This window comes from Aythya ferina (assembly GCF_964211825.1).
Source record: "Aythya ferina genome assembly, chromosome: 1".
Lineage (NCBI taxonomy): Eukaryota > Metazoa > Chordata > Aves > Anseriformes > Anatidae > Aythya > Aythya ferina.
Genome location: NC_140296.1, coordinates 56,537,774 through 56,552,533, shown reverse-complemented (window position 1 = coordinate 56,552,533; position 14,760 = coordinate 56,537,774). Strand labels below are relative to the sequence as shown.

Here is a 14,760-nt window from a genome sequence, read left to right as displayed (position 1 = left end):
ATCAAACTTCTTTACTTTTTTTTTTTTTTTTTTTTTTTTTTTTTTGCCACACTCCTTTAACAAATGAACCCGAAGATAGCACTTCCCAAATTTTGTGACCTCTGATTAACCCAAGGTCAGCGATGTCCCCCTGGCAGCAACAATCACTGGTCATTGCACTCCCACTTATCCCAAACACACTTCCCCAGCTGCTGCGGAGATCCCAGAGCACCAGGAGAAACGTTACGGAGGCAGAGAGCTTCTGTGGGTGATTCTTGGTCAAGTTGGCCCAAGTCAAAGCATAGTTTATATCACAGAAATCTTTATCAGTCAACTTTTTCAGCAATGGCTAAAAAGCTGCTTATCATCCAAAACAGCAAAGCAGAACAATAAATAAATAAATAAAAATCTGTGATGTCTTTTCAAAAGGGAGAAAAGGAAGAAACTCTAATTTCTTTCTTTTTTTTTTTTTTTTTTTCTCCCTAGGAAGAAACTCTAATAATATTGACTATTTGTACTTCTGCATAAGAATAGGATTTCATCCTTCATTATACTACACTCAACCACAAATCTTAGATTTCAATCAGAAATCTTACACTGCATAAAGATATAGAAGAAAAACCTATTTGTAAAATATAACAATCACATAAATGTTATAAGCAATTAATATAGTGTTTTGCAACCAAAACATAATTATAACTTGAAGTCTTTTTGAAAGTATTCAAATATTTCATCGTTCCTATATCTTGATGTTATAAGAATGATGAAATATTTGGATACTTTCATTCTTGGTATTTCAAAACTGTGAAAATGGCTTAATCTGTTTACTGATAGTTTTGGTGGGTTTTGTTTTGTTTCCTACAAAAATACACACGCAAAAAAAAAAAGTTATTTAACACACAAAATTATAAAAATTACCCAGGTTCCTGGACACACTTGGTCAAGTTCCCAAACTCCATTTAACAAAAAAATGCAGTTAATATTTGCAGTGGGATTGCTGAAGAACAGGAGGGATGAAAGGAGGCAAGGGAAAGAAAAAGGAAAAAAACATCAACAAAAGAAAAAAAAATGTTCGCACATAACAGAAAATCATATTTCATTTTAAGAACACCTTGCTAAATTATTGACAGCATATTTATCAAATGTAAAACTGTTACTTAAATCAATTTTTACTGTTTTGCCTGGCTGTTATTTCTCTGTTAAAAAATCCAACCACTTTAATTATGGGTATAAGGTAAGAAAGAAGAATTTCATTTAGTTTTTGAGGTCTGAAGGGCAAATATAACTTAAAAGAAGACACACCTGGCTGGCGGCAACAGGCAACTTCACAACTCCACCTTCTCTTTCCCAAGAATGAACAATGCGGTGAGAAACAGAAATTAGGAAGCTGTTTTGTTTTATTTTGTTTTTCAGTCGTGAGCATTTCAACAGTAGAGGTCAAGTGAAACAGATCTTTTCCCAGAGCAAGAAACTTTCCTAGGCTTGGGAAATGGAAAATTCTGGAGAAGGCATTTTTTTTTTTTTACTATTTTTCTAAAGAGAAACAAGAGAAATCGAACCAACTAACATGCAACTTAATTGGAAAAGGAGTTGAATGCAGCTTAAAACATCTTCCTTGGTTGCTTTTAAAATGTGAAATCACTGTCAGGAAATTACTGTGTTCAGTAAATTACACAGGTAAATAAGAAGCCCTTGAGATACCTAATTTTGAAATTTCTGACTCAATCAGCATATCCATTTCTTAGCTGGTATCTGGGTAGCAAGAAAGCATCCCATGCAGTATCAATAGCTATGGCTACACCAAAATCAATGTGAAATCATAAGACATTTTGATAGACAAAAGTCTGTATAGAAAGTGGTTTGAGTAGAGACAACTTCCAAAACATGGGGTTATTACTGGCAGGAAGAAAGGAAATTTAGAAATTTCGGTCATAATAATGAATTGCCCTCTTTTTTTTGGCTGTAGAGCTGCAAAGCTTAAATAATAATGGGACATTTATCTAGAGGTGATTTCATTTTATATATTTATTTAGAGGAAGAAAAAAAATCATTAAAGTGCTTCCAGCACCGGTGTTAGCTTATTGACCAACGCTTGGCTTAGTATTGCCACCTGTTCTGCCTAATTCAATTGCAAAAGGAGAACAACAAACGAAAACATGCAGCTAAAAGAAAAGCATCTTTGCATTTCTGGCAGATACAAAACTGAATAAGCAAACTGTCATCATAGGTTAACATTTAGTAGAGGCTTTCAGGACAGCTAAAATCTCTTTTTGTGGCTGCATTCAGTACAGACTACCCGACCCAGAATCTGTTGTGGGAGCATTTCATGTTGCTTTCTTCAGTGGGGCTATGACAACACTGCTCTACCTTTTCGAACAGTAGGACCCTGGGCTTGCCCTGTTCCTGCAGTCTCAGTGCACAGAATCCTACAGGCACAAAAATCGAGGAGAAATACGTGTGTCTGCCTGTTCCCTGCCCTCTAAGTGAAGGAGAGAATTTGTGCAGCTGTAGCAGTTTTTATGGCGTTTTTGTGGTAGTTGTGGTGAGAGTCAAGCTGGGTGCAGTGCCATCTCCACACTCTGGCATGAAAATGTTGTTGAATATGCACGAAATACAGTGAGCAAGCGGGGCTGGCTTGTGGTGGCGTTGGTGTCAGCAGAAACAGAGCGAGTCCCTCATCCAGACTCTCGAAGCACAGCTCTTTTCTCTTGCCCTTAGCACCGTGGGGAACCAAAAAGTGACTCTCCCAAACATAATTTCATCTCAGTGCATACTCATCTGTAACAATCTAGTTGAAAAATAAACTCCCAAACACCCCCTCATATGGATATTTCCTATGTAACACAACCGTGCTGTCACGAAGAATGTAAGCTAAATTTAAATCTTCTTTCCCTAAATAATATTAACCTTCTTTCTATTCAGCCAGATCTCAAATTGTTTTGTTGTTTGTGTTGCTTTATGCTTCTGAGTGGCTTCATTGTGTTTCCAGGAATAATTGAGTGACAACTAATTACAGTCTTCTGATCACATGAAGGAAAATAAAGAAAGTAGAAAGTAACTGAAAAGCTAAAAAATTGGCAGCGTCACAAGTTCTGCTTCTCTCTGAATGACAAAAAGCACTTCCCCACTGTGTTACTAAGATCTATAGATCATCTTACAGACAAAAGAAAATAAATTCCTTGCATATGCAATATCTTTTGGCAAAAACGAATTGAAAAGTGCTTATCAGACCAGCTGGAGAGAGGATGCTCACACAATCTTCTACCGGGCTTCATCGGCCCCGAGTATTTTTCACCAACAGCAGCCAAAAGAGAACATTATACGTGAAGGAAAAAGGAGGTTGCATCGGGCAAGGAAAACTAACGGAGAGAGCAGCGTCGCCTTCTCCTTTGGCTAAGGACGCACGGAGAGGGACTAACAAACACCATATGCTTTACCTGGCTGGGTGTGATGCCCTAGAGCTGAGCTGCAGGCACTGAGCAAGGGTTTGCACACGCAGCTCTTCAGACAAAGGCGATACATCCCTCACGAGTTGCTGCCTCCCTGTTGCAAAGTTTCCTTGAAGGAGGTAACCCAGCCTAGCTCCCCATGCTGCTGGCCGCTCTGGAATCGCAGGGACTGAGCTGTAGCTCTGCTGCCCACACAGGGTAGGAGAAAACAGCCTCAGGTAGCTACGAACCCGGCAGCCTCCAACACCTGAGTGGGGAAAAAAGGACAACTACCTCACTCTCTGCTGATCTTCAGCTGTGCTGTTTTCCACACAGGCTGCAAAATCTGAACTGCCAAGCACCACTGCAAACACAGAGCTTGCCCTATAGAGCCGAAGCTTCTTAAGTTCCCATCTCTCCAGTAGATTAAAGAAATCAGACTTTTTTTTTTTTTTTTTCCCCCAAGCAGTGCAACAAAAGGAGCTGTATTTATCGGGGAGCTACAGTTCCCTGCCCATCACGCCTTGAACAGCTGTAGTGAGTGAGCTGGTTTCTGACGGGCAGCCAAGACGTGTAATCTGAATCACACCATCCCACTGCTTTTTCAGCGCAGATAGCTGATGCTACCCTCATCTCCCTCACTCGCTTCTGTTTTTTTAAACGTTTTGACACTAGTCCTGAAAAGGAAGGATTTAAGTTAAACCCTTTTCAATAACGCAAATGTGTTTTTGCAATTAAAGCCACACAATTAGCATTGACAAGCTCAGGTCAGCAGAACGTTAGATTACGCCGTCCGAACGCTCTGCCACTCGATGCCTCCAGCAAAAAGCTGCACGAGAGGAAAACAGAAAGAAATCTCCACACATTATTTAACAACTTATGCTCTGATGCACTGCACCACTTGTGGATTTGTGGGGGGAGATTCATTTATTTATTTACTTTAAATCCCTTTGGCTCTGGCCTCCTTCTCCACTGGTTCTGTTCCTTCACGACAACAAGAAATATTCTCCAAGGCACACACAAGAAAGCTGTAACACGCAGCAGAATTAACTTCTCAAAAATATATTAAAAAATATTAAAAAGATTAAGAATCCTTCCCTTCGTTCTTCACAGGAAAAAGTATTCGCTTAAGGTCTCCTTCATTCAGTCACTCTCACTGCTTGTACAGAAATCACACATTTCTCACTCCATGCAATGCCTTAGTGACTAATTTTAATTGAATACTGCTGTTTTTAAAGGTATAAACAGTGTGGTGTGTGTGTGTATATCACAAAACCAGAAATCTAAGTGTGATCTAAAGGAATTTATCTCTTGCTAATATTTACTTAGCTGTACTTAGTAATGTTTTCTCAGAAATCTCTTTATTTTGTTAACATGAACATATACCCCTACAAATTTAAGTATTAACAGATTGACTCCTTTATCTTTGTGAATAGACAGAAATATCCAGATATTCTAAAAACAACAGTGGCATCACAGAAAAATGTTAACAAATCACTTTACCAGCACAACTGATGACTGTCACATAGTAAACGCAATGCTAATTTTGGACTTGAGATCTTTATCCCATTCTTATATCATCTATCAGGAAAATCTAGAAATCTAGATTTCGTTGCCATAAATTGTGATGGTGCCATAGATTATAACTCTGTGACTAAATCTTGTTCCTAAGTGCCACATGCACATTTATTACATCATTTAATCAGCAACAGTACCGAGTGCTTTAAAATTAATCTGCACAACCTGAGAGATCCACTTAAGGGCCCTGACATTAGAAATAACGTTTGATTACAATGTGGTGGAGTTTCATAAAAAGCTGATTTCAAGGAAGTATTTACGTGCAACTCTAAAACACTGTATTTATGTTTGTTTCCAGCTCAACACCAGATGAGAAGCACTGGAAATACCCAGAACAGCACTGGCATGTTTTGTTGCCCTTCTGTATGCCAAGTTTATCCCTCGTGCAGGACAAGAGAATTCCCATAAGAGAATAGGAAATCCCAGCACAGAATTCTCGGTTCATAAACGTCATGTGTCTTGTGAAATGCTACTAAAAAAAAAAGGTAATATCTACCCTGTGTCCCTTGTGTTTACTTATATTTTCATTACTACATGGCAGAAAACTAACAATCCCATTTCTATCACTAACAACATATATTTACTTATATATATTTACACACATACACATTTTTTTCCCCTTGTCAAGGCACTTCTGACACAAAACCAAGCTATTGGTTAAGTTTCAACTGTGGACTTGTAACCAGACAAACACATTCCCTTTAAACCCACTTTAATTTGAATGGTGCTTCCTTATTATTTTTTACAATTTAAATGAAAAGCAGCACACATCCTTCAGCACACTTTACTCTACAGGTGAAGTTAAAAAAAAATAAAAATGTGACCTGTAGTTTCAGTTGCACCAAGGAGAAATTTGTGTGGAATAGATAATGCAAATGCAGATAGATAGATCACGTTTCTTACCATGTCCCCGGGCTTGACAGAAACTGCCACCACTGCTCCAGGCATGGGAGATCTCAAAATGCTGGAGGTGTCCTCTGCTGCTTTCTCTGGCATGTACTTGCTCAGCTCTGCTGCAACCTTCGTCAGTATTTGCAATTTGTACTAAAGAATAGGAAGAGGAATGTTTTAGCATACAGCACTTTTGGTGAATTCCAGTGAATAATCCGCACTATTTTATGTTTTTATGTAATACATCTGTTATCTATTCTTTGCCGGACTGCCTAAAAATCACTGTTTGAGATCCTTATTCAGTTTCATTTTCAGGATGTAGGAAAAAAAATATGTTGACCCTAAACTGCAGCAATGAGCACATAAAAGGAACTAATCAAGTACAGTAAAGAAATGTCAGATTCATTTAAACAAATAGGATTAGACAGGGGAAATACAAATGTTAAAAAACACAAATATCCTTACGCCTACTGCAAATTATTATTAGTGGATAAAGAATACTGAGGTACTGGAAATTCATTCCCATCACTGTGCTGAATTAGAAACTGATCTTTTGGGAAAGTCTGACACGTTTTCAATGACACAATTGATTTTAAGTCTCTTACTTTTTAAACATTTATTTTGCTCACATTTAATGGTTGAAGAGAATAACTTGTTTAGGTTTTGCAATTTGAACATCGTAAACAATTTCATTTCAATTTTTCATACACAAGCAGAATGAAGAAATAATTTGGTTGTATTTAAGATATTTTAACTGCAATAAAAACCGTTCAGCAGCTGTTATGTTCCTTAAGGAAGAAAAAAAAAATGTTTTCTCTCTTATGTTTTATAACGATTAAAAATGGAAAAGAGTATGGTGAAGCCCAAGTCCCTAAGAGCATCAGATCAAACAAAACCTTTCTGAAAACATCTAAATGCATGCACTAATTTGAGCTCCAGGCTTTTAGTTTTTAAAAACTTGCAATCCCGTTGACAATTCATTGCATTCAGACAGATGGCCTTCCAATTCGTCCCAGTACGCTTGCAAATGAATGCAAAAATCCAGTAGATGGCAGCAGGTCTCTGCGTGAAGCTCCTTCCTCCCCATGGCCAACTGAGTGAAGACCAGCACCACACTTCATCAATAATTTAAACAAAGGTTTTAATAATAAGCATCGGATGAAGTGCATTTACAATTCAAATGTGTATTTTGCTGATGGAAAGTTCAACACCTTGCTTTGAACAGTATGTTTTCTTCCAAAACAATTAGCTATTGTTTTATTAGCAATAAAACGTCTTTACTTCTCATTTCTGCACAGACAGAAAAAATCCGATCCCCTTATGGCGAAAGTAAAGGGGGACTCTGCCTTCTGCTCCTCTAGGGAGGAGAACAAGGTATTTAGGAATACATGCAAAAGGTAATTAACTCGGCAATGACATCTTTAAAAAGCAGCTTTCAAAGCCAAAATAAAACAAGGTAACGGAGGATCATCGTCCTCCACAAACGGCGCTTGCACACGCAGATTATGTGCAAAGAACAGGGTAGGTGTTTGGTTAGAAATATTGCTTCTCTTCAGAAGTACACGGAAATAAATGATCAAACGAACCAACCATTCCCTCCACACCCCGGGTAAATGTAATAAAACACCACGACAATATTTCCCAAAGCCGCAAGTGGCACCCAAAGATTTCCGAACCCGTTCCCAAACACACGCCTTGGTCATAACCGCGGTGGCACACGCACACCAGCACCATTTTGTATGCAAAAAGCTGCTTTAACTCCAAGCCTCCTGCAGGCATCGTCGTGGCAATTAAGCCTCTGGCGCTCACGTTCTCCAAACCAAAATACACTCGGCTATCTCCGCGCACAAGGAAGGCCGTTCAGTGCAGCGGGCTCCTTTTCTGGAAGCAAAGTGTGCGCTCACTTGCATGTGTGCTGTGGGGAGAGGGGAGGTGATGCCTAGAGGAGCTTTGATGACAGAAGTTGCAAATAGAATTGCAGCAGTGTGACAAGTCAAATAATAACATCTTGTGCATGTTTCTTCGCTCCTGAGTGTCTGTTTTGCAATCAAGACATACAAGTGTCTGCCAGTTTCTGAAGGATATGATCCTTAAGTGAAATTACTGTGCAAATAAAAGCTTTTTACTCCTATTAAAATTCGTCTGAGTCATAAGTGGCAAGGAAAAAAAGCTTGCAGAGTGTATTCTGCTGTCAATCTAATAAACATTCCGTGCAGAGGGACTATTTATCAAAGATAAATTGTACTTAAAAGTCCTTCATTAAATCTATGGGGGGGAATATAATTACACCAAATTGCACAGTTTCAGTATCCACGGTTAGTGTCTTCTTTGTACTCCGAGTTTGAAAATAAAATAAAAAATAAAAATAAAATAAAAAAGAAACAACAAGGAAGAAAACAGAAGTTAGATTTGTGGGCTGTATTGTTGCCTCTTGCAAGAGACTATTTTGATGTGATTCCAACGGATTGGGTTTAGATGCCATTTCATTTTTTTCCAGCCACTTACAGAGAGAGAGATCAACACTTCTGAGCTGTCCAATTTCAAAATTTAAACTTCAAGTGAAAGCCATACCTTCTGCATTCATCTGAGTTACGGCGTTTCACAGCGAGTGAAACACACAATTCCCTATGCGCTCACAGCTTACAGCAGTGGGGGAAAACCATGTTCCTCAGTGTGCTGCACTTTAAAGCTCAGTTCTACACAGCAAGTTAAAATATCCCAACCAAACATTGTTTTTACTATCTTTATAATTTTCGTATCTTTTAGATTCCTTTCTCTGCAGGACTCCTGCTTTGCTTGGAGTGAGATGTAAGAGCCAGTACACTCAAAGCTTTAAAACGCAGGTCTTTGTTATTGATGAGCTGTTCCTTTTCCTTTTGTATTTGTTTATTGTTCTTTAGTCTGTTTGGGGGATAAGCAAGTTACTGTAATCAAAAAGTAAAAAATAACAACAGTAAACTTCTCGGGGAAGGGCCTTTTTTGGCACAGTTGGTTCACAAATGACCTTTCAGAATATAAAAAGACAAAGCAGCAAAGAAAGGTTCCTTCTTTAAGATTACCTTTGATGTATTTCTGCTGCCGCCTAGACCCCACTAAACACCCACATAAGCGTCCCTTTGTAAAGCTGTTTCTCATCTCTGGGGGATGAGGTTTGTGGAGGAGGAGCAGGGGGGCCGCTCACCTCGCCGGGAAGCTGCCCATGGCTTGGGGAGACCCACAAGGTTCTGGGGAAGACAAATCAGTGCCTGCCTATGCCACTAAAACAAAGATGATTAAGAATATACTTAGAATATACTTTTTTTTTTTCTTTTTTTTTTTTTTTAAGGATGATTAACACTGCTGTTATGCCTTTGATTTAGCGTGTGAGGACAACACTGTACATACGATGTAGACGTTTTTATACAAATGGAGTGTGGACAGCGTTTGGGTTTTTCGCCTTTTTCCCAAGGAGGAGAAGATGGGAGAAAGCAAGGGGCGTAACTTGAGGAAGGCTGTAAAGTTTGGGTTATAAATAGAGACCAGAAGGTTTCCACTGGCCTAAAACAGAAGAAACATCTGTTGGAGTCATAAATAGATTGCGGTGGACTCCCGGCGCAATGAAAGCTGCTAGCCATCAGACCTGCGCTGAGGAGAGGTTGTCACCAGCCACTGCTCCGCTCCGCAGGGCTTCGGAGCCTAATTCTTCCAGCCAAAGCAAAGTTAATAGAGAAGTACCTGAAAGGAACCACACAGCTTTTGATGGTGCAGAAAACAGGTGTTTCTTTTCCACAAGGCTGCTGGAGTCCATGCTCAGTTGACAAAAATTACAGGAGGGAAAGGGGATGTTACTTAATAGTTTTCTTAGCGTAACAGTATCCTAACTCTCCTGCTAAATGAATTGGATGTTTTTGTAATGCCAAACTACCTCTTACAACCAAACCTCTGTCACAAAAAAAGAAAGAAGAAAGAAAGGTGTAATAACAGCAGTGTAAAGGATTAGGTGGGGGAAAAGAGAAAGCAACACATTGAAAATTATACCTTGGGTTTTGTAGGTATTTTTGTAGACATATACAGTACTGATCTCCCAAGTCAGCAGACAAGAAGTAGACCAGCTGCTACTAAATAGGTGGCCACAGCACACCTGAACCCCATCTTTACTTAAAAACAAGTTCTGTACATTGAAGAGATAAATTTCCCTTACTGGCTACAACTGCATACCTTCAGTATCATGCTCAAGACTGCACTCTGTTACAACTCACATTAGTTTATTAAATATGATCTTCCCCATACACATGAAACTTGTGTCCTCAGAAGCTGTAAATGTTCAAACTCCATTGGAGATTTTATAGAGCAATCTAATGTATCAATACCCATATGGTACTTACAACATTGTTTGGACTGCCGACCAGATGTGGATTTTCAGAGCGCTTTACCTTAATGTTCACCCATGTTTTTCAAATGTCTGTCATTCTTGTGGTCAGAAGGGTGAAAATCCTACGTAGCTCAGGTTTCAGTAAAGAAACTGCTGTGCATCTTAATTACTTTTGCTAACCTTACAGTGTCATTTTTTTGGAAACAACGAAATTTATTAACTGTGGTCACATAATTTCCCTTTAACATTACTAATCAGCATCCTATCTCAACTCGCTTAACTGTTGTGTGTCGCCTGCAGTTTGACCATCCCAGATTCGTGAGTAATACCTTATTCAGTTTTCACTCATGGCAATAATAAGCAACGTTGCCAAGCTGAATGCAACGAGCACAGTGCCTTTTTTATGAAGCATTATCCATTTTGACACAGTGACCGCCCATGGTCTTGCTGAGATTTCCACCAGGGCACCTAAACAGGAAAATGATGCAGTTATCCCATATTACTGCAGGGTGTCTGGCACCACCCTCTTTTAGAGCCCAGGCTTTCCTACTCCAGATGAAGGAGCTACACGGCACTTTGCACACCTTGGAAGTTTTGGGTTGTGTTTTTGTGTTTGTTTGGTTTGGTTTGGTTTTGTTTTTGTGATGGTACGAGTTCAGGAGCTGATTTCCACATGGGGGTGGCGAGGACTGGCCCCAACAGCCACACACAAAAAAAGCGGCACCTTCAGTCTAATGGAGCAATAATAATAATAAATAATAATAATGAAGCCACACATACAAAGCAGCCACAAAAAAATATCAAGAGCCCTTAGCAGCGGCAATGGGGGGATGGCCAGTGCCGGGCCTAGAGGACCCAAGGCCGGGCCTGGAGGGCCGAGGGCCGGGGCTGTATGATTTAATCCCCCTCCACATGGAGGATTTCCCCTTGCAAGCCGCCTGCCAGCCCATCTCCGGCTGTATTTACGGTTGTGTTTACAAGGCGGCTGTAATTAGAAGGGATGCAACAGGCAGCCAGAGGGCTCGGGCTTCCATTTTGCCACCGCGCCGGGCCCGGCGCGATCCTGCTTCACGGAGTCATGCTAAACGACAAAAGCGCTATTTTCTGCCGGCCCGGCGCTCAGACAGCACTTCATTTGCAGCTATCTATAATTAGATTAATGGTGTAGTGCTGTACAAAGCAGGCCCACTTCACATCAGATAGCATATGAATTAGGACAAACACTTATTTCAATTCCAGGCAGAGAAAGCAGTGACTGGGGTATTTAGCATACCCTTTATGGTGGAATGAGATGTTAATTGTGTACCATTACCTCTAAACTGCTTGCTTGTTGTATAAATCACTGTGCTAATTGATGCAGAGATAGAAACGTAGCCACAGGCAAGAAAGCAACGGAATGAGAGCTGAAGATGGTGGATAAAGGATTATCGAGTAAAACCATATGGAGATGAGGTTCCTTTGAAACCTGCCCACAAGCAGTGCCACTGTGAACTACGGGGGGAAAGTGCTGGAGTGATGCGCTCGGAAAATGTATGGATTTTACCATCACCGCTAAAGAAGACAGCCGTAGTAATGGGTCCGAGGCAAAGAGAAAAAAAGTGCAGGAAAACTGCGTGCAATGAACCTCAACACATGCCTCCAAACCACAAGGAACAAGCAGAGCGTGCCTTGGGAACAGTCGCCCCACCATCCAGATTTTGGGGGCCCGAGTTAATAAATAACACTCACAAACTGCCCAGAGCAGATGGTCCCCTGACCCAGCTGCAGGCTAGAAATGCTGGTGGTTTAAACAGAAAATGTTTCTCTTCAAAGACCGGGAATTCAAGTGGCTGTTGATAAGTTAAATGTCCTAATTAGGAGGAAGAAGGGAAGCAGCTTTACTCACCTGTAGTAACAACTACACATACTCTAGTCTGTGCCCGTACGGAGACAAGAAAATCCCTGAAAAATCCCCACCCATACACTGCGCAAGCAAGAAGGGGTAAATCTCTCAGAAGCAACACGTAGCTCTGTCTGCAACAGGACCAAAAAAAAAGTACAGGACTAAATGTCAAAGATAGGTTTTGGAGCTGTTTGTCATCTCTTAAAAAGCACTACAACCATTCATCACTGCATTGCCCTCTGTAAATTCTCTCATCTTAAATAAATGGTGACTTTGACCAAATCTGCCCACCCAAGTCCTTACTGTACATACAGAGTTGCGGCTTCGTCCTCTGGTCACAAGCGATGGATTGGACCACAGCACTTTTAGGACCATTCCCACTGTTACTTTTGTCTGAAGTCTATCAACTGAGTCAACAGCATGCCTGCCTGAGTATGGGTTTCTTGGCAAAGGTAGCTAGAAACAGCATTACACAAGGAAGATGAGCTACAGTGACATCTTGAGCATCCCATTCAAGGAGGACAAGCCAACTGGGTGACATGCTTACCACTGAGCCCTGCTTTTTCCTCTATAGACACACAAATCTGTTTGGCAGATGGGTCGCCTTATCCCACAACATGCTATTCAGTAACACCACTGCACTATAAATCATCTCACGCCTCACATCTGCTCCTAGATTATTATATAAACTATTTTCTTATGCTTTTTGTTCAGAAAACTTAGGACTTAGTTTCATATTGTGATCACTACTAGCTTCATATTTTGATTGCTAATAAAATACCAATCATACCAAATAAACCAAAGTACCAATGATAAAATACCAAATGATAGTAACCAATATGCTATTCAATGTTCTATTCCAAGAAAACAATACCCTTCACAACATGACACTTCAGGGTGAATGCTGCCTAGATCTTATCCCAGTAAAATAAAATAAAATTCCCCCAAAATACAAGGTCTCTTCCCCTTGAGTGTTTAATCCCTGCTGTTCTTCAGTGTACAATATTGCCTTAGCATAAAAGAGCAAAGAGAATGCATTGTATCTACCAGCATCTCACTATCCTAAGGTTAATTAAAAAGAATGATATATTGGATTTTCTAAACTCAGTGGAGTTTAAAGTGTCGTAGTAATGTTTGTCGACCTCAGTTCCCAACGAAAGTCACGTAACAACTATATACGTATATGTGTATCCATGTATATAAGGGAGGATTTGGGGGTGGACAGTTACCAGTTACAAACAAAGCAGTACTAATGTACAAATTACTGCTTGCTGCAATATCAACTGAATAGCACAAGAAAATCATTTATTGGTTGACAAAGTGCTTCAGTCATTTTGAGAGGAACCTTTAAATTATTTCCAACACAATAAGCCAAACGGGAGCAAACAGAGTGATGTTAAAGACAGCATTCACTGTTCAGAAATTATGCTGGAGTTCAATAGTTTAGATTTTGGTCTGACATAAAGCTGGTGGATTATCCTCTTTTGTCACTGAAGTTTACAAGTTTAAGGAAACATTAGCTATATCTGGCCAACCAAAGGGACCTATGAAATAGAAACAAATAGCACTAGAAAAAAAAAAAAAAAAAAAGAAAAAAAAATCTCTATGTTGACTACTTTGAAATAACACCTCCCAAGTGTGCGGCTAGTTGACATAAATGGAAACGCACGGAGGGAAAGAGCTGTGAAGCTGTGTAACAGTCCTGTTCCTAATCATTAATCACTTTTTTTTTAGACCGTTTAAACTAGCCCATTAGAGCCTGCAGCAAAATGCCAACACTCCCATCACTTGCATGTCAGCAGTGCTGGTGTTAACAGGAGAAAATATATGGTTTCTATGACTGTGCCCCGGTTCTACAGCATTTGCTACCTTTAATTGAAAAAGGCAGTTAAACACAAGGTAAATCATTCAGTTAGCTAAGCTGTTTAATAACACATAATTGATAATGTCAATATGTTACAGTGACATAATGCATCACTTTCATCACTCTTATGGCTTCAAATACGGTCAACTTATACTTAAAACATTCGCTTAATATCTGCTATTTAATGAAAAGCCCAGTGAGAACTGCCTTGAGCACCATGTGCGGAACATACGTACAACACACAACAACTGATCTGCTGTTCGGTTAGCAATAGGTTCCTGACACGACACTTACAATTGTGTGAAAATGGTTTAGTTGTATCATTAGCAACTTGGTTTTTGTCTCAAAAAAAAAACAAACTCCTTTAAGAATAATACAGATTTCTCTGATAAAAAATATATTAAAAAATGGTATGGAAATTCTGCACAAGAAAAAAGCAACTACTTTTTCTGAAATGTTCTGACTACTTGATTTCTGAAATGAGTCCCCATCCTACAGGGTTTTGCTTAACTTTTTGTATGTAACCAGGCCCACAGTAGCTACCAGGACTTATTAGTGTAAGACAAAGCACATGCCTAAGTGCTTACAAAATCAAACCCACTAAATATGCAATATATTCTGGAGTAGAAAAAATATATATCTGATCAGCTGTGTACAGACTGTGGTTAAACATGACCGACCCCATTAAACAGCACAGTAGTTTTTAACATACATTAATTAAAAACTCCTAATTTGATTTGTGCAATTATTTTAAATAAGCAAGAACACTTGACCTGTTTATTCTATA

The 14,760-nt window shown here is 39.6% G+C and overlaps 1 protein-coding gene across 3 annotated transcripts in view; it reads right to left on the bottom strand.

Annotated features, from left to right (window-relative positions):
* PCCA (propionyl-CoA carboxylase subunit alpha) overlaps window positions 1-14,760 on the bottom strand; it is a 286,474-nt gene that overhangs the window by 13,399 nt on the left and 258,315 nt on the right. For all 3 annotated transcript variants that reach the window (XM_084505549.1, XM_084505550.1, XM_084505551.1), the window contains one exon: window positions 5,889-6,029. In XM_084505549.1, the coding sequence (XP_084361675.1) occupies window positions 5,889-6,029 (141 nt within the window). The remainder of the gene's footprint in view (window positions 1-5,888; window positions 6,030-14,760) is intronic.